This window comes from Camelus bactrianus, chromosome 16 (assembly GCF_048773025.1).
Source record: "Camelus bactrianus isolate YW-2024 breed Bactrian camel chromosome 16, ASM4877302v1, whole genome shotgun sequence".
NCBI classification, from domain to species: Eukaryota; Metazoa; Chordata; class Mammalia; order Artiodactyla; family Camelidae; genus Camelus; species Camelus bactrianus.
Window position 1 is genome coordinate 31,971,311 of NC_133554.1, and position 18,887 is coordinate 31,990,197.

At 48.8% G+C, this 18,887-nt stretch overlaps 1 protein-coding gene and 1 pseudogene across 13 annotated transcripts in view; one reads left to right on the forward strand and one right to left on the reverse strand.

Annotated features, from left to right (window-relative positions):
• Positions 1 to 3,287: 3,287 nt before the first annotated feature.
• On the reverse strand, positions 3,288 to 7,298 carry LOC105073337 (small ribosomal subunit protein eS19 pseudogene; annotated as a pseudogene).
• An 8,959-nt stretch (positions 7,299 to 16,257) lies between these two features.
• SRCIN1 (SRC kinase signaling inhibitor 1) overlaps positions 16,258 to 18,887 on the forward strand; it is a 68,215-nt gene continuing 65,585 nt past the window's right edge. For 8 of the 13 annotated variants that reach the window (XM_074342928.1, XM_074342929.1, XM_074342930.1 and 5 more), the window contains exon 1: positions 18,534 to 18,781. In XM_074342928.1, coding sequence (XP_074199029.1) covers positions 18,658 to 18,781 — 124 coding nt within the window. In that variant the 5' untranslated portion in view covers positions 18,534 to 18,657. Of the gene's footprint in view, positions 16,517 to 18,531; positions 18,782 to 18,887 lie in introns of those variants that run through there. The other 5 variants (XM_074342939.1, XM_074342938.1, XM_074342934.1 and 2 more) reach the window with 4 other exon arrangements.

Consider the following 18,887-nt stretch of genomic DNA (forward strand, 5'->3'; position numbering starts at 1 on the left):
GAAAGTATGAGATGTGGGGAGGGCTGTGGCTAGAAGAAAGGGTAATGGATGCGGGTAAGCTGAAACAACAGATTTCCATTAAAAGTGGAGTCGTTTTCTCAAAGAGTTTATTTAACATTTTGTTGATTACTAATAAATTGCATCCAAAACTGTTGTACCAGTTTGTCTTACCAACATTGTATAAGTGTTTTTTATCTTTACTTATGAACACTGAACATTATCAATTGTATTTTTTTTTGCCAATTTAGTGGACAAAAATGACATCTCATTATTGTTTTAATTTGCATTTCCCTGACCCTAGTGAGTGTGAGCAACTTTTCATATGTTTATTAGCCTTTTGCATTTATTCTATAAATTATCTCATTACTTTGCCCTTTTTTGATTGGATTTTGTAACTTTCTTACTGATTTATAGGAGCTTCTTGTATATTAAGGGTAGTAATTAACCTTATCTATGTCGTAAATGTTGCAAATATTCCCAAATTAGCATTCAATTTTTAACTTTGTGGTGCCTCACACTGTAATCAAATCTGTTGCTATTTTTCTTTATGGTTTATGAATTTCATGTCTCATAGAAGTCCTTTCCATCCCCAAATTATAAAAAACATCCTTCTATATTCTTTCTTTTATAGTTTAACTCTTTATACTTAGATATTTAATCCATCTGGAATTCATGTTTATATATGGATTTCACTGAAGTATTTCTTTCCCATAGATAGATAGCCACTTGTTCCAGCATGGTCTCCTTTCCTTTGAAATGCTGTTTTTATCATGTGCTAAATTCCCATGCAGTGGGAGGTGGAGACTGAGACATATCTCAGAAAGTAAAACTGAATGAGAGAGTGAGGGGGAGAAAGGTACCCAGGGTGACCACTTTTCCTGTCTGGGTAATTGCCTGGAACTGTGAAGTCAGAAGAGGAGTATGAATAGGGAAGGGGAAATTGGAGCAGGGAGTAAGGTGCTTAGGCCAGTTTGGGGCATGTTACTTTGAGGTGCTCATGGACATGGACATCAGGATATATTTAATGGAAATACATGATAAACCTTTATATTACAATATTCACTGTACACAGACTGCTTCTGGTCTATTCTGTTGATCTGTTTGCCTATTTATTTACTTGATCACTCTACAGATATTTGTCAAGTACCTACTTTGTGTGAAGTCAAATCCTATTCAGACTGTAATATCAACTGTTTATGGTACATTTGGATTAGTGGTGATGCGAGCAGTTTGCACCCAACCCATTATCCTCATATTTTTTAAACGGTTTTTTTTACTCTTGGTACTCCTGTACTCTTCCAGATGAATTTTAGAGTTATCTTTTCTAGTTTTAGTCGAAGGATTCCACTAGAATTTTAAACTGAAGTTGCACTGGATTTATAGAGTGCTTTGGAGAGAATTGACAGCTTCGCTAAAGTCTTCATTGTGAGAAAGCGGCTTCCGTCTCTCCACTTATTCGGGTCTTCTTGTATGTTGTCGATAAAATTTATTCCTCTGTATTTCACAGCTTTAATTGTTGTTATGAATAAAATCATTTTTTCTAACATTTGAAAATTGGTTTTTGTTGGTAAAAATGAAAGCTATTGATTTTTCTACATTTTTCTTTTAACCGGTCATTTTACTGAACTTGCTGATAAGATCTATAAGGCTTCAGTTGAGTCATTGACTTTTCTACGTAGATAATAATATAATCTGCTTGTACTGTTGATTTTACTCTTTTCCAATATCTATATCTCCTTGCTCTTTTTTTCAGATTAACTCTTTTGTTTTATTTGATTATTGCTTCTTTTAATTGACCTTTTAATAGTTTATTGATGAATAATTGATAATACAATAAACTACACATATTTAAGCTGTACTATTTGGTAAGTTTTCACATGAGTACACCTGTGAAATTATCACTATGTCAAGATAACGAACATCTCCACTGCTCCTAAAAGATTCCTCGTGTCCTTTTTAAATTTCTTGCTCCCACTCTTTCTCCACCTTCTCCCCTCATCTCTAGGCAACCATTGCTGTGTCATCTGTCACTATAGATTAGTTTGCATTTTTTAGATATCACATATACATATATAGGGAATCATATCATGTATATTCTTTGCGGTCTACCTTCTTTCACTTAGTATAATCATTTTGAGATTCATCTGTGTTGTTGTGTGAATCAATAGTTCATTGCTTTTTATTGCTTAGTTGTATTCCATTGTATGGGTGTTATAATTTGTTTATTCATTCATTTGTTAATGGACATTTGGGTTTCCAGTTCTTGGCTATTACAAATAAGGCAGCTATGAATGTTTACATACAAGCTTTTGTTTGGCTATATGCTTTCATTTCTCTTGGGTAAGTAACTTGTGAGTTAAATTGCTGGTCATAAGGTAGGTGTCTGTTTAACATTTTAAAACACTGGCAAACTGATTTCCAAAGTGGTTGTACCATTTTACATTTCCATGTATGAAAGTTCCATTTGCTCAACACTCTCACCAACACCTAGTATAGTCATAAAAATATTTCAAGCTGTTCTCATATTGATATCTCACTGTGGTTTTATTTGCATATCCTTAATGATGGATAATGAGCATCCTGCCACATACTTATTTGCCATCTGTATATCTTCTTTGTTGAAGTGTCTGTTCAAATCTTTTGCCCTTTAAAAAACCTGAGCTGTTTATTTTCTTATTAAGTTTTGAGCATTCTTTATATATTCTGGATAAAAGTCCTTTATCATATATATGCTTCGCAAATACTCTCTCCCAGTCTGGGGCTTATTTTGTTTTTATTCCTTTAAAAATATCTTTTAAATAGCAGAAATCCTTAACTTTGATAAAGTCCAATTTTTCACTTTTTAATTTTATGACGTTTTATCTAAGAAATCTTTGCCTAACCCGAGGTCGCAAAGATTTTCTCATATGTTTTCTTCAAGAAATTTTATACTTTTAGGCTTATGTTTAGGTCTAGGATCCACTTTGAGTTAATTTTTATGTATGATGTAGGGTCTATCATTTTGTATATGGATATCAATTTGTTTCAGGACCATTGTTGAAAAGACTGTATTTTTCTCCCCTAGATTGTCTTTGCATCTTTGTTAAAAATCAATTGACCATATATGTATGGGTCTAATTATAGACTTTCTTTTCTCTTCCTTTGGTCTATTTGTCTATCTTGATGCCTACATGCACTCTCTTGATTGTTGTAGCTTTCTAATAATCTTGAAGTTAGGTAGTGTATGTCCTCCAAATTGTTTTTTTTTTTTCTAAAGAGTGAAGCAATTTATTAACCCAGCTTTTGTTCTAACGTTTCTTGGTGGCAGCTGCCACCTGTCTGGAGCTTCTGTCCAGCTCTCTCTGTCCCTGAAATATCAGCTTGTGACCCCGATCTTGGTTCTCGTCCACCATTTTCAGCCCTTCCAGGGCTTGGAGAACATGGCAGGCTATGTTCTTGGGTCCCTGCTGAAGTGGCTGGGCATGATGTGGTTTCTGGGATGTCCCCATAGACTTTGGTCATGGAGGCAACCTAGCACAGCCGCAGAGATAGAGGTGCAGCAATGTGGAAGCCGCTCTGTGTAAGAACCAGCTCTCATTGTAGTGAGCAAGCACTTTATGCTTGGCCAGCTTGATGGTGTCCACACATTCAGGGAGTTTTAGTTTCCTGGACTCTCTTAGGGAGGCTGCCAGACCTCTGAGGATCTCCTGCTTGTTCACATCTTTTATAGTAACTCCAGGCGTGTGTGGTCTCCTTACTGCCAGTCAGGTAAGGGCTCACAAACGTTCCCCCCCCCCCCCAATTCCTTTTCGAAGTTGTTTTGGCTATTCTAAGTCCCTTGCATTTCTATAAGAATTTTAGAATCAGCTTTTCAATTTCTACAAAAAAGTCTGATGGGAATTTGGGCTTGTGTTGAATTTATAGATCAATTGGGGGAGAATTGATATCCTAACAGTATCGAGTTTTCTGATCCATGAGCATGGTATGTCTCAGCATTACTGAGTCTTCCTTAATTTCTCTAAGCAGTGTTTTGTAGTTTTCAGTTTACAGGTCTTGTATATTTTCAGTGTACAGGTCTTTGCCAGACTTATCCCTATGTAGTTCACTTTTTTTGATCCTATTGTACATGATATTATTCTTTAAAATTTCAATTTCCAGTTGTTCATTGCTAGTCTATAGAAATAGAATTGACTTTGTATATTAATCTTATAACTTACAGTCTTGATAAACTCATCTTTTAGATCTAACAACTATGTTTTAGAGCCCATCAGATTTTCTACATGGAAATTCACACCATCTTCACATAAAGACAGTTGTACTTCTTCCTTTCAATTCTAGATGCCTTTTCCCCCTTGCCTTAGCACACTGACTAGACTCTCCAGTACGATATTAAATTGTGATGACGAGAGTGACATCCTTGCTTTGTTCTTGATGTTAGCAGGAAATCTAGGGTTCTTTCAGGAAAATTTACACTTTGAGTGGCTCCCTGTAGGGTCTTGGATTCCTTTCTCTGTTGGGTTTTACTGTTAGTACAATCTAATCTGCTTTAAAATTCTAGTACATTTTTCTTTGTCATTTCAAAGGAATTTTTGAGGATGGAGTGGTAAACATATACAGCCTTCTTGAATCAGAAACCCAGTGTTAGGGTTTCGCCAGGCAAATGTAACCACAAAAGACTGAGGGTAAAGAGTTAAGATGATCTGATAAAGCAGAGACTTTAGGCTGTAAAGGGAAGAGACTGAAGGAAGGGAGCTGATGGATGTGGGAAAACATCTCCAGGTCAAATGACACAGGAGTGAAGAACAGTTGTCTGAGGAGCAATTGAACAAAAGGAGCAGAAGATGAGGTCAGAGAGGGAAATGTGAGCACTTACCGGTGACGACAATGTACAGGATTTGAACAAGCTTGTGGGCAGAGGAGAAAGTGATTAGTCATGTGAAGGGTATAGAATGGAGAGGCTGGGACTTTAGTTACCCAGGGGGCACTAATGGGTGGGATGCCAAAAGTTTTCAACAAATGAGAGGCAGTGCTGGGAGGTCAGTGGACAACACCAGGGAGGGGGTTAGAGGGTGGCACAGGTGGATAGAGCAGGGCTTTGGCAAGAAAGTGACAGAGTGATGGAAGCAGCAATGGGGAGCTCGGAAGGATCTGACCCCACCTCCCAAATCTGGCCCCACTTCCTGATCCTGAGGTTGGGGATGAAGCTGAGTGAGTGGCCAGAGAAGGAGTGACAGGACCAATGATGACCCAGGGGAGGTGCAAGACTTTCTTCCCACTTCTCGGGTTCCAACTCCTCTACCTCTGGTTACATCTGGGGATTAGGGTCCAGCCCTGGCCCAGAGCCCAGGGACAACAAGGCTGAGCGTGGCCAGCAGCCCAGAGGTAGAGAAGAGCAAGGGCTTTGGATTCCTTGGATGACTCACTTCACTTTTCTGAGCCTCAGTTTTATCAGCTCTAAAATGCGATTTTAAACACATAGTGGGTAAATTAAATAAATTAATATCCTAAGTCTTTAAGAATTGCCTCAACTATGATTATCTTATATTCCTTGGGTTAGATTCCGATTTTCCTGTTTCCCTATGAGGAGCTCCCTGATTTTGACCAGAAGCCCACCCACCCCCGACCCAAGCTGAATCTGCCCCACCCCTTAGACATGAAGAGCTGGGGACCCACTCCTCAGGGCTGCCTCAGAGCTTTGAAGGTGGTCCCGAACCACAGGCTCTTACAACCTCTGGGATACTTGCCTCAGATTTAGGGCTGGTCCTAGACAGGAGGCTGGGCAGCCATTAGTCTGCAACAGGACAAGGAGCAGAGGCCGCGCAGTTCCTGGAAAGAGAGGGAGCCAGAAACAACCAGTTTCTGGGCCAGGCATGGTAGGGGAGGAAGGGGATTTGCTGGTCTCCCGGAGCTGGAGCAGGGCTGCTCACCTAGGAGGCTGGTAGTGATGGAATACACAGCTGGCTACTCAGAGCGAAGCATCTGCCCTCTGCACTCTTCCCGTTTTCTAGACCCAGAAGCAGAGAACCCCAGAGTGACTTGCTCAAGCTCCCACAGCTTGAGGTGGGAATTAGTGTGAGCAATTATGGGGTGCTGTCTCTACTTGTGGCTCAGTCCTTGTCTTAGTATCCACCCAGAGACAGCAGGGGCTGGTTTCTGTTTCCTCTTGCCTCCCAAAGTCTAGAAGATAGTCCTACTCCCCAAGTCAGTAAGTATTTGTTGACCATTGAAGGACTGTTGGGCACTGTGTTAAGTGGCTTATATCTGCACATGCTCCCTCTAATCCTCCTAGGCCCATTTTACAGATGAGGAAACTGGAGAACAAAGAAGTTATGTGCTTAGGAAGGAAGATGGCAGAGTTATCAGGTGTCAGAAGGGATCTGAGTCTGAATCTTGCCTCTGCCACTAATTAGCTTTGTGTCCTTGGGCAGTCACTTAACTTCCCTGAACCTCGGTTTGCTTATCTGAGAGTGGCTTATCTCATGGGATCCGTGTGGGGCCCTAGAGGCCTGGTCCAGGGTGGAGACAGTGAGAGAGGGCTGAAGACTGAGGCCTGAGTCATTTCTTGGGTAGAAGGAGCCTTGCCTCTTTCCTGGGAGGTGATGAGAGGTGAAGGGGATGGGGCTTTGGGGACCAACAGATGTGACTTCTTAGCCCACTTACTCACTGTGTGACCTCCGGGAAGGGACTTACATTTCCCTTTACTTCTTTACTACTGAAATTTAAGCTTCAGTTTGTACATCAGTGAAGAAGGGGAAAGCCTATCTACCTCTTGGGCTTGTTGTCAGGAAGAAATGAAGCCCTGGTGCAAAGTGCCCCTAGTAGGTGCTTAATAAACACAGTGTCCGGGTGCCCCCTCTACCATCCTTTCCAGGAGACTCTCTCGAAATGCAACCCCCACCCCAATTTTGGCCCCTTTAAACTAGTTAGTCTCTAACATCTGTGCAAAGAGTTCACTTTGATCTTCCCTCCCCAATCAGGAGAGGTGTCCCTTTGAACAGACTGGAGGACGTGGTCAGGGTGGCTGGCAGCTTGAAGAGAATGCTCACTCAGCCCCTGTACCCCTGCCCCTCTCCAGGTGACTCCTCCCTTCCCATAGCTACATGTTCTTTCCAAATCATGGCACTTAAAATCCTTGCAGGCATCTGCAGGACGTACCCCGAGCTTCTTAGCTGGGCATTCACCATTAATCGGCCTTCTTCAGTGTTAGCCCACCTGTGCCCACTCTCTCTTGCTGCCATTCCTGGTCAGCCTTCTATGCCCTCGCCCCCCACCCCAGCACACCCCAAGCTCACCCCTCGGCCAGGAACACCCTCCCCCATCTTCTCCAACCAGCAAAGTCCTGCTCTCTTTTCAAGGCCCACTTCAAATATTAATCACCTCTCCAAGAATCACATTTCCCAGACCCACTCCCCTGCAGGAAACTGCTCAACCCCCAGGCTAGCTGGGCACACTGCTCATGGGGGGGGGGGCAGTGGGATGGTGTCTGCAGGTGACAGCTCTTGGCTGAACACTTGCCCAGTGGCCTCCAGGGTCTCCTGTGCTTGTTCCCAGCCCCCATCTGGGCTCTGAGCCCCAGAGGTAGCAAGTGTACCCCTCATCCAGCAGGAAGGCTCTGACTCCACCCCACTTGGCGATGTGCAAGGCTGTATAGTACAGATGGGGATGTTGAAAATATCCGTGACATATTCCAAACTGGCCTACTTTCCTATCACGAGAGAGTCTGAGACTGAGACGGGCGAGGACAAGTGAGATGGGAGTTTGGGACCCGTTCCCACCTTTTTCTTCCTCAGCTCGGTTGTTAGACAGGACAGGGATTTGCAGCTTCTCCCTACAGTCTCCGCCCTGTTCTGGGGTTGTGTGGCTGTTGGTGGAGGAGTAGGGGTGAAGAGGGCCTGGGTCCTATCTTGGGAATCTCCCAGTAGTGGAGACCATCTCATTGGACTTGAGGGCTGAAGGCTTGGGTTCAAGTCCTGGTTCACCTGTGAAGCCTCGGGCAAATTTCTTAACTTCTCTGGGCTTTGGTTTTCTCATCAGCAGAATGGGCTACTCATGGGCTAGTCATAATCCTTGCTAGCCCTCCTCGGAGGCTTGATTATGGGATTGCTTTGAAGACTGTAAAGGGCCCTGCCAGTCCCCAGCCTTTTCACCTTGCCTAGGCTGTGCCCTCACACGGTGGCTTAAGCGGTCACCTGCTCCCGCCTTCTGCATCCCAGCAGGCCTGGTGAGGCCTCCACCCTTAATCCTGGCTTAAGGATCCCTAAGTAGGGAGTCACCCACTGTCCTTGCGTGGTGCCAGGCCATTATCATCCCTGCTGCATTGGCTGGAAGTTCACACTGGGAGCTAACTTCAGCCTCTCTCGCGCTCTCATTTTTTTTTTTGGTTGGGGGAAGGTAATTAGGTTTATTTATTTATTTTTAGAGGAGGTACTGGGCATTGAACTCAGGACCTCATGCATGCTAAGCATGGGCTCTACCACTTGAGCTATACCTTCCCCCCTAACTTCAGTCTCTCCTGCTGACATGGAACCCCCAGGCATCCTCTGGTTTGTCTCTTCCTTTACACACGAGGTGATCATTATTTTAGTTTTTCCATTTTCAGGCTAGATGTTCCTCCACTCCCTCTGTTTCTTGAGATGGGCAGGATCCTTGGGGCATTTTTCTGACTCTGATGAAGCTGGGCTTCTTCCTGCTGTCAGGTCCCTCCCTCAATTTTGGATTCTTCCTAATGGAGGGATGAGATGGAGGTGGGCAGTCTCTGCTTCAGTTTCCCTAGCTGGCACACCATGAGAGAAACAAGTGGCCGAATTGGGAAAAAAATTGGTTGCTATGGTGCCATTAATCAGGGCAAAACCAGAAATAATGATTCATACGCAAAAATCTTATTATGCCTGTACCCCTTATCCAGCCATGCTAATTTTTGGAATCTATTGCACAGATAAATTTATATTGTGTAAAACAAAGTAACTACCAGGAAAGCTCTTGCACCACAGCCTAAATATCCATCAACAGGGCACCTTTATATGTGTTGACGCAGAACAATCTCTAGTTTATGTTGTTGAGTGTGTGGAGTATGCTGCCACTTGGGTAATAGGACACAAAGGAAGTGCTTGTGAACACACGGACAAGCCCTGGAAGACCAAAGAAACTGGGAGTGGTCTTTGCTTGCAAGGCTGGGCCTGGGCGATCAGGAATAGAGGCAGTGGTGGGGAAATCGACTTCTCTCTTTGGCACTTCTTGAATTTTACATCACATGCAAAGGGAATTTCCTATTTAAAAAAAGTCAAATAAATTTTTTTTCCAGTCCTTAAAAATCTTGTCTGTACTCATTTTTGGCCCCAGTCATATCCCAGTGGTCATGACTGAGAAGGTCTGACCCTGGGTGAGGAAGGTGAAGCCAGGAATGGATGAGTCAGGGAGTGTTATAGAGGCCTGGGTCCTGTCTTGGGAAGATGCTCCAAGTTCCCCTAGCATGGAAGAGATGCACATGGAGGAGCAGCCATCGGAGGGCCTGGGGGAACTGGGACAGCAGAATGCCCAGAACAGATGCCCCGAGGGTGGAGGAGACAGAGGGGACCAAGGGGACGAAAACTCTGCCCGTGTGGAGCAGACAGATGGTCACAAATAAAACTAAGTTGGTGTTAAAAAAAGCCCAGGGGAGAGGGAATTTCAGCAAGAATGTGTTTGTGTTTGTATTTCTGTTTGAGGAGGGCTGGGGTGGAGTTGGGTAAGGCTTGGTTGAGGAAGTGGAATTTGATCTGAGCCTGGAAGTGGATGTCATGTGTCGACAGGTGCAGAGGAAGGAAAGGACAATCCCGAGGTGGGGAATAGTATGGGCGATGGTGTGGAGTGTGAAGGGAAGACAGGGCATGCATGTGTGTGTGCGTGTGTGTGTATTTTGTTGGAGGTGACCAGAGATAAGGACGGAAAGATTGGGGAGAGAACCATGAAGAGCATGGAATGCCAGCTTAAGAAATTTACTGAGTGGGTCAGGCATCCTCCTCTGACGTGAACAGGTCCTTAAGGCAATGCTTCTCCAACTCTCTGTGGTGAAGGATCTTTATTTTTTTTTTCATTTCCAGTTGATTGTGAACCCACGTTATTTTTATAAAACAGAGCACAAATGACCATGCACTTGGCTGTGTGGCAATGTCAAATTGCTCTGAAGGTTTCTCAAATACTACTCTTCATTTCTGTACTCATCTTGTGGACCACACTTTGAGTAGCCTTGCCTGAGGGGTCCTTGGAGGGGCTACAGAGGTCAGAGAGGCCCACAGATTTTCTGTGGCTGGGCATGAATGTTCATTTGTCTAAGGAGAGGGTGCAAAGTGGCTGTCAGGACTCCAAAAGGTTCAGGGTCCCCATAGGCCACAATCCTCTGCTCTAGGGAGTGGTCACTGAAGGTCTTTGAGAGGAAGGATCTAGAGAGGCTTTAGAGCCAGGGGTGGGGGAGCAGCAGATGTGTCTGATTCATCCTGAGACCCTTCCCTTCCCCACCTGCACCCAGAGGAGCCAGCCCAGGGCTTAGCACAGGGAGAAAGGATTGAGGGGAGTGAGAGATTCCAGAGAGCCGGGGCCCCACTTAGGGGGTGATTAAAATAATCTGTGGGAAAGAAGAGGCCTTTTGAAAGCTATGCTTGAAGTAAGAATGATCGGGGTGGGGGGCCTGCCATTGGGGCAGATGGCACGATGTGAGCTGGAGATGGGAAGCTTGATCAGGCGTCTGCTGCCTGCTCGGGAAGCAGGAATCTGAAAGGGAGGCTCCCTTGGGATATGAGCCAGGCAGAGCAGGAGGCTGCTGGGATGCAGTCTGAGTTCAGAAAACAGCATCCTGGGATTCAGTAAGCATCTTCCAAATCTTCAGAATGGATGCCTGTTGCCCCAGAGCATCGGGAAATGCTGTGACTTACTTGGGTTCAAGCTCCTGTTTCCAAGAAAGGCAGACTCCAAATCTGCAGATGTGTCTACTTAATGAACTCCCTGAAAAACTCCTACTTCATTATTCCTTTTTTTTTTTTTTTGAGGTGAAATTCACATAACATGAAATTAACCATTATAAATTGAACAACTCAGTGGCATTTAGTGCATTCACCATGTTGTGGAACCACCTCCTCTATCTACTTCCAAAACATTTTCATCATCCCAAGAGGAAACCCCATGTCCATTAAGTGATTGCTCCCCATTTCTGCCCCCAACCCCTCCCATCCAGGCAAATCTCAACAAATTCACCTATTCTGAATATTTCATATAAATGGAATCATACAATATATGACCTGTATTTGCTGGTTTCTTTCACTGAACATGATGTGGAGTTTCATCCATGTTGAAGTGTGTATTAGGACTTCATTCCTTTTCATGAATAAATAGTATTCCATTGTATGGATAGATCACAAATGAGTTCATTTATTCATCCACTGAAGGACATTTAGGCTACTGGGTCATACAGTAACTCTATGTTTAACTTTTGAAGGAATTGACAAACTGTTTCTCATAGCTACTGATCCATTTTAACTCCCTACCAGCAGTGTATGAGGGTTCCATCCACTTTCACTATTAAACAGGTGATTGCTGTGAAACTGGAAGGCAAAGAGATGGTTACCGGGTGCTAGCATGGGTGAAATAGGTGAGGATGATACTTGCTCCATTCCCCTACTGCCCAACCATAGGCTTGTAAGGCTGGTTGGCTGGCCTGGGAAGGATGCTGGCTGGAGTCCGGAGAGGGAGTGTCTTTGCTTTTCTTTTCCAAAGCAAATGGATGGTGAAATCTCGAGCCTCAAAGCTAAGCAGGGTGTGGTCCTACAGGAGCTGGGCTTGTGGTCTAGGCATCCAGGAACTTCACTGCTTTGCACAAAGCCTTATTTAAGTTGTCATTAATCAAACAATAATATAGAGAACAACAATAACAACAAAAAACCCCAGTGGCTCACAATCTGTCCTCTTAATGATGGATACAGACTGCCTGCCTTCTTCTCCCTGCTCTAGTCCCTTCTCATCTTTCTCCTCTCTTTCTTTTCTTTCTATGTCTGGATGACTGAATAGAAAGGAAGTGAGGAGCTGTATGCATGTTCGTGGACTATATCCACAAGCCCTTTTCCCCACCCACTTAGGCTCCAGGAGGTCATCCCAAAGTGAAGCGGGATGCTGGGAATCCTCTCCCATGCCTTTATTCCCTCCTCCTCCCAGGAGAGGAAACCCATTGGCATCTGCAGCACCGAGCATGGTGGCATGCAGCTGAGGGGCAGGAGATCCAGTTCTGGTCATCTCCATCCATCAGTATCAAAGGTCAAGGTTGGGAGAGGGAGGAGTCACCAGAGGCACTTACGGTGGCAGGAATTGGCTTTGGTAGTGATTTAAGGAAAGGAGAGGAGAGGTACATTCATCTGTGTCACAAAGTTCTCCTCCACACTCCCTATGTGACTTGCCGGTTGAGCCATACTAGCAGGCAAAGCCCTAAGCTGGGAAAGCAAGAAGGTAGTCTCTACCCTACTGGTTCTCAAAGTGTGGTTCCTACCCCCACAGCGCTTGGCAACTTGGTAGAAATGCAAATTCTCAGGCTCCTCCTCAAACTGACAGACTCAGAAGCTTTGGGGGTGGGATCCAGCAACCCATGGTTTAGCAAGGCCTCCAGGTGATTCTAATTCTTGCTTTAGTTTACAAACCACTATCCTAAGAAAGTAAAAATTTAAATTAAAAAAAAAAGTGAAGCCCAGAGAAGGAGGGTAACAGCTTAGCAGTAGAGTGCATGCTTAGCATATTTGAGGTCCTGGGTTCAATCCCCAGTACCTCCATTAAAATAAAAAATAAAAATAAAAAACTTAAAAAAAAAAAAAGGAACCACCGTCCTGCCCTGAGGGGGAGCCCCAGTTAATGAAGGGCACTCAGTGCTCCCAGTCTGATGGGGGAGACAGGACCCTTGCTTGCCATCTGACAGGGAAGACAGAGCCTTGTGGTCAGAAAATTCTCAGTCAGAGGGGGACAGCTAAGTTTCTCCATGCAAGTCCCTCTCGTAGGGTCCCTCCCTACTGCAGCACCAGAGTTTCTTTGGAGGGGGCTGGCTACAGTTAGGACCCCAGAGAATCTCCCCCTTCCACTTTTTCTCTCCATTCTTCAGAAAGCAGGTTTGAAGTGCTAATGAGGACATCAATTATTGAGCTTCATTAGCATTCATTACAATAACAAGAAAGGGAGGGGGGACCAAAAGGAATGGAGGAGGAGCTTCTGAAATTTACTGCTACTTACTCCTCTCCTATAGGGTGAGGGGCGGAATGGGAGAGTGAGGAATGCAACAGGAGAGGTTTAAGGGTTCTAGAAGGCTAGTCTGTGGTCCAAAGTCTGCCAGTCTAGGGTGGAGGGAAGCAGCCTCCACTTCCTCAACTCCCCAACCCAAACCAGCCCCAGGAGTCAGATCGCTTGTCACTTTCTTTCCAGAACGGGGCTCTCCACAGCCCCCTCAATGCCTTTGGGCCACCCTTGGTGGAGTTTCGATGGTCCAAATGGGACTCAAGAAATGCCCTAGCCAGACAGTAACCCTGCTGGCAGAGTGCTTTCTCGAGGATCTGGGGTGGTGGACTCCAAGGTGGCAGAGTGAGCGATTTGGGGTGTCCCAGCCATCATTTTCATATCACCCTTTTCCCTGTGCCTTTCCCTAGAGGCCCATGTGCCCCTCTCTGCCCACCTCCCTCTTCCTGCCCAGACATTTGTCCAGGTGCAACCCCTGTTCAGAACGCACCTTGGGAAAGAAGTGAGGCTGAGAATTCTCACCTCTAGGGTGCTCCCTCACCATCCAGCTCCCACTCCCACAGGCTCCCAGGAACAGGCGAGTAAGCTGGGCAGAGTGAGAAGGGCAAGGTGGGTGGTTCCAGTCCCTCAAACAAGCTAGCAGCCCTCTCCCAACCAAGCACAATAAAAGGAGGCAGGAGAGAAAGGCGAGAGGGAAGTTACCTGTTGAGGAATGAGAGTGGGGGTGGGGTGGCACCTGAGGCATCTCAGGTGGAGGCAGCTGGCACATTGCTTGTGCCTGGGCACCATGCCAGCTTCCAGAAGCAATTCTGGTCTCTTGGCTGGAGAAATAATACCTGGATTGCTCTCGCCCTGATCAGAGGAGTTAGCTTCCTCAGCCTTCTCCCTTCACCAGGAGCCTTGGCTTTAGAGATCTGATAGGAGGGCAAGGAGACACCTATCTTCCTGGGGTTGGAGGGGATTGGGTGGGATCAGCAAGGGTCACCGGTGTCAGGCTATCCATTCTCTGGCTCACTTTGGGCGCAGGGGTCTTTGTTCCTGTTCAGGAGCTGTATCCCTTCTCACCCTTCCATGGGCCCATGGAGTCCCCTATCCTGGATTGGGCAGCTATGGATGAAGTCATTGAGGGGAGGAGGGAGTCAAATGAGCTCACAGCTATGATGATAATCAGAAATGTTAAGGACCCGTCTTTATTTTTTATTTATTTTTAAAGTGAAAGCAAGTTTATTTAGAGAGATACACACTCCATAGACAAAGTGCAGTCTGTCTCACTCAGAGGGAAAACAGCTTAGGAGATGCATACTCCATAGGCAGAATGTGGGCCATCTCAGAAAGGTGAGAGGGAGAGACCGAGAGGTGTGGAGTGTTTAGTTTAAAGTAAAAGCAGATACACACTCCATAGACAGAGTGTGGGCCGCCTCAGACAGCAAGAGAGAGAGCGACCACAAGGTGCAGAGTTGTTAGGTTTTATGGGCTCGGTAATTTCATATGCTAATGAGTAGGAGGATTATTCCAACTACTTTGGGGAAGGGGCAGGGATTTCCAGGAATCAGGCCCCCCGCCCACTTTTTGACCTTTTATGGTCAGTCCAGGAACTGTCATGGCGCCTGTGGGTGTGCCTTGAGGCTCAAGGTCTACTGGAAGTCGAATCTTTTGCTGTCTTGGTTCTAACCAGTTTGTCCTGTCTTCAGTTGCTCTGTCTTTCAAAAGCGAGCTACACAAATCAACTGATTTTAAAGTCCCAACTCTGATTTTAGCTCCTCACTATTGAAGAGGCCCTCTTGATGCCTGGGGTCGCCTTAGGGTGGAGACCGATGGATTTATTGTCTTGCTGACACCTTTAGAATTATTCCCCATCTCTTGGGGCTAGTTCACAGAGTCCTTCTCCCCAAGTCCCCAAACCAGTAGCTTCTTGGCATTTAGTGTAAAGACCAGAAAAACTTCCATGTGAGGGGACAAGCATCTTTCCAATTGTCATCCAGGGGTTAACGCCCAGTTCCTTAACCCTGAAATAAATAACTGTCTTAACTTTCAGCCACATTCCTGAGCCCAGCTCTCTTCTTGTCCTTTATGGTCATGAGACGGGTGTCAGATGGTAGTCCCTGCTTCTGGCAGCCCACAGGGTTAGATGATGATGGTGGTGATTTAAAAAAAAAAAAAAAGAGAGAGAGAGGCTGGGAGCTTTGGAGCCAGGCAAGTCTGGGTTTGAATTTCACCCTTGCTACTCTTGGACTGGGCAAGGGGCTATGCCTCTCTGAGCCTCGACTCCTATATTTCTGAAATGGGGCTGAAAATGGCCACTTCTGCAGGATGGTTGAGAGGCTTAAATTAGAGAATAAAGGTAAAGTACCTGCTGATTCCCTTCCTCTTAGGCGGGTACAATGTGGGGAAAGGAAGAGACCTCATCTCATGGGGAGAACCTGAGGGGGAGGTGAAGGGCAGGGTCCTATGTAGGTGAGTGGGGGGCCTGGATGGAGGAGCAGCAGTGTGGGCCCCAGCCTCTGGGCTCTGAGAGGCTTAGGAGGTGGTGTCCATGCAGCTGAAGGGAAGACACCTCTTCCCATGCTGACCCTTCCCCTACACAGGGCCTGCTTCCTTCTGTGCCCATCCTGGGCAGGCGGCCAGGCAGGGAGCTGGACAGGTGCCCACAGCACGCTCAAAGGCCAAAAGATGGGCACCGTCCAGTTGGCAGAGGGAGAGGCAACTGGCCCAGGAGGGGAGCAGTCAGGGTGCCGACTGCGGGGGTCGTGCGCCCAGACGGTACGTCCGGACACAGCTCTTGGCTGCCCTCCTGAGCTGTCCCACTGGAGCTGGGAAGGGCCCCTCCTCTTCCTATCCTGGCCGGGCCACCTAAGTTATTGCAACTGGAGAATAATCTCTAAGGGGCATCTGGGACTTGCCCCCAGCCAGGCATGTGGCTGGCTCAGGGCAGGCCTGGCAGGGGTAAGGAAAGTGGGAGAACCTAGATTAAGGCTGCAACTGGGTAGACCAGGAAGTAGGGAAACCGGTTTGTCATTCGGGCTACTTGGGGTGGGGTCTCCTCTCCTGCCTCTGCCTGCCTGCCACTCTGCCTGGTGGCCTATAGCGCAGCCATGTGCTGTTCCCCTTTCTTGCTCATCTAAGCTGGCTTTGGTAATGTCTGGAGTAAATACAAGGGGCAGCGGACTCGGCCCACCTTCCCTTCCCAGAGAGAAGCTTGGGAGAGAAGGGACAGGACAGAGAATTTGAGAGAGAGAGGGAGCAAGCAACCAGGACAACAGGAGGGGTCAGAGTCACCTGGAGAAGTCTGTGGAGCCAACAGGTAGGCCAAGGTGGGACGGGGTTGGGGTAAGGCAGGGATGGGGCAGAGGGGCTCTCTGCAGGCTTCGGTGGAGGTGGCAACGGTGTGAGAAGGGGCAAGAGCTGAAGCGCCCTCCTTTGGGGTCCTGCTTGGGCCAACTCCCCTCACTCACAGCACCGACCGCTGCAGTTCTAGCAGACTCCTGCAGGAGGGGCCGCAACCCGAGCTGGGGGCAAGGAGATAGCCCAGCAGGGGGCGCCGGGGTCCTGGGTCCCCTCGGCTGAGGCGCGTCTAAGGAGAGGGTGAGGAGGTCCTCCCGGCAGAGGCAGAGGAGGGTCCAGATTTTCTCTGCATAGGGCGACTGTGGCTTTCGGAGGTCACCTTGGCTAAAGAGTGGTCCCCCGGTCTCTCCCTGCCCCGTCCCTCTCTAAATGCTTCTCCATCCCGAGGGCTTGGAGACTGAGAAGTTCCCCACCCTCGAGGTGCAGCCCCCTCCTCTGAGCAGCTCTGGGTCCTAGGCATTTGTCTTTACCATAGAGTGAGGATTGCTTGGGGTGGGAGAAGCAGGTGCAACGGGGAGGGGAGCGTGAGTGAGCCCAGCACCCCCCGCACGGCCGCGCTCTGCGAGATCCCGCCATGCAGCTGGGGGGCGCGAGGCGCCGGCCCGCTCCCCTACCGGCTCCCCGCCACCCCAGCGGCCCTTTGTGCGTTCTGGCCACACGCGCGTACCCGCTCCGCGCGCGTGCCCGCCCGCAGTGACACACCCGCGCCGGCGCGCGCGCGCACACACACACACACATAGACACACACACACACACACACACACACACTCTCTCTCTCGCTCTCGCACACTCGGTGACACGCCCGCGCGCGCGCGTACCCACACGCCCGGCCGCCGGCGCCCTCCCAGCTGGTCCACCCCGGCGGGGCCCGCGCCCCGGCCCGCCCGCCTGGCACCGCGCCCCGGGGCTGGGGCCCAGCGAGGAGCCCGCGAGGCAGCGAGAGGGCGAGAGCCAGGCAGGCCGGCCCGGGGCCCCCGCCCCCCGCGCCCCCGCCCGATGGGGAACGCTCCGTCCCAAGGCATGTCCCTGTCTCTCTCCTCCCTAATGTGCCTCCATGCTTAAGTGGAAGGTATTTCTGTTTTCTTTGTGTGTTTTCCCCTCGGCCGGGGGCGGGGGCGGCGGCCGGGCCGGGGAGGCGGCGGCCGGCTGGGCTAGGGATGCTCGGGACGCAGGTGTGTGGGGGGCAGGGGACCGCGGCGCGCGGGGCTTGGGAGAAAGACCCGGGCGAGAGGAGTGTTGGGACCAGAGAATGGGTCAGGCACTGGCGCGGCTGGAGAGCGGGTGGGGAGGGCCTCGTGAGGCTTGGGGGAGGGGGCCCGAGGGGCTAAAATTTCAAGGGGCTTGTGTGGAGGAGGGAGGAGCAGAGAGAAGAGGAAGGGAGATGGATAGTGAGGAGAGTGGGGGAGGGGAGTGGTCCATCCCAGGTGGACGAAGAGGACGCAAGGGGAGGCAAAGGGGATGGAGAAGTGGTGGGAACATCAAAGGCCTCTCTTAATCGCAGGTCCCAGAATGGGGTGCACGCCCTTGGATGGTGGTGGTAGGCGCTTTGCGCCAGCCCCCCGGGGAAGGAAGGGGATGAGTATATTATGGGGCTGGCTGTGTTGCCAGGATACAAGCCTGTATTTCCCCACCCCCCTCACCTCGAGGCCCTAGCCCTGGAGACCTCGGAGCCTAGGCAGCAGTTGCAGAAACTGGGGACCCGCTCCCCGCTCCGCTAGCGGATAGGGAGGGGCCACGAGGGGGAGGGGTTGGGGGAGGGCCCATTTGATCTTAAGCCCTCCCATTGTAAAGACCAGAGGGCAGGGGAGGGCGCCCCCAGCTGGGGAGAGCATTTAGGGTGACTGAGGAGGTAGGGACTGCCGGTGGCTGAGCGGCAGAGGGCGGGGCTGGGGAGGGGACGCGTGTTGGCCCACCCTCCCCTCCCACGCACCCCCTTGCTACGTCAGAAACTCCCGGGCCAGCTCCGAGTCCTGTCGGTGGGGGCAGCAGGATGCTGGTGGAAGCAGAGGGGGCCGGCCGGGTGCCTCCGCAGCTCGGCTGGCAGGGCCTGGCGGGGCGTGTGCGGCTGCTAGTGCAAGCCCCTCCGCCCCACCTCTCCCCATGCAGCCCTGGCAGTGCCTGCGGCGCTTTGCCCTGGCCTGGTGGGAGAGGACAGCGGAGGGCAGCGCCCGATCTCCCAGGGAGGAGGCTGGACCGAGGGACCCCGGGGGCCGAGGGGAGCCAGGTGAGCGGAAACAGGGATTGTGTGAGGAGGAGATCCCGGACTGTCAGCCCCTGTCCCCAAATTCTATGAAATCAGGCAGTCTTGCAGCCCCCAACTTTAAGAGAAG